This window comes from Puntigrus tetrazona, chromosome 22 (genome assembly GCF_018831695.1).
Source record: "Puntigrus tetrazona isolate hp1 chromosome 22, ASM1883169v1, whole genome shotgun sequence".
NCBI classification, from domain to species: Eukaryota; Metazoa; Chordata; class Actinopteri; order Cypriniformes; family Cyprinidae; genus Puntigrus; species Puntigrus tetrazona.
This window is the reverse complement of record NC_056720.1, coordinates 6,931,241-6,931,984: the sequence shown is the minus strand read 5'-3', so window position 1 is coordinate 6,931,984 and position 744 is coordinate 6,931,241. Positions and strand designations below refer to the sequence as shown.

At 55.5% G+C, this 744-nt stretch overlaps 1 protein-coding gene across 1 annotated transcript in view; it reads left to right on the top strand.

Moving 5' to 3' along the window:
* Window positions 1-744, top strand: part of LOC122328177 (gastrula zinc finger protein XlCGF7.1-like) — a 5,424-nt gene that overhangs the window by 2,589 nt on the left and 2,091 nt on the right. Inside the window, exon 3 of the mRNA XM_043223882.1 lies at window positions 62-729. Within this exon, the coding sequence (XP_043079817.1) occupies window positions 62-729 (668 nt within the window). The remainder of the gene's footprint in view (window positions 1-61; window positions 730-744) is intronic.

The window sequence follows — 744 nt, the reverse complement described above, 5'->3', positions numbered from 1 at the left end:
AACCCACCTTAATGCCCACGCGACGATTCACACCGGAGAGAAAGCGTTCTCCTGTCAACAGTGCGGGAAGGGTTTCACGCGCAAAGAAAACTTCAAGACTCACGCAAGAGTCCACGCCGCGGAGAGAGCGTTCACCTGCCGACACTGTGGGCAAACGTTCAGCCGAAAAGACAGCCTTGATGCGCACATGAGAATTCACGGCGAAAGGAAGCCATTCGCGTGTCGTCGCTGTGGAAAAAGTTTCACCTGGAAAAGCCACTTTGACGCGCACGCGAGAATTCACACCGGAGAGAAACCGTATGTCTGCCAGTTGTGCGGGAAGTCTTGTACGCGTAAGAACCAGCTCAATATCCACATGAAGATCCACAGCGGAGAGAAGCCGTTCAGGTGCGCCCGCTGCGGGAAGAGCTTCAGGTATAAATCCAATCTGACAACTCATGTGGGGGTTCACACCGGAGAGAAACCGTTCACGTGCGCTCAGTGCGGGAAGAGCTTCGCTTACAACATAAGCCTTAGCAACCACGTGAAGACCCACTCCAGAGAAACACTCCAATGCCACCTATGCGAGCGGAGCTTCACGGACGCCGGTCGCCTGAAGAATCACGTGATGGCTCACGCCGGCGGAGAGGCCTTCGTGTGCCACCACTGCGGGAAGAGCTTTTCTAGGAAAGATGTCCTCGGCATCCACATGAGGGTTCACACCGGAGAGAAGCCGTTCACCTGCCCGCAGTGCGGAAAGAGCTT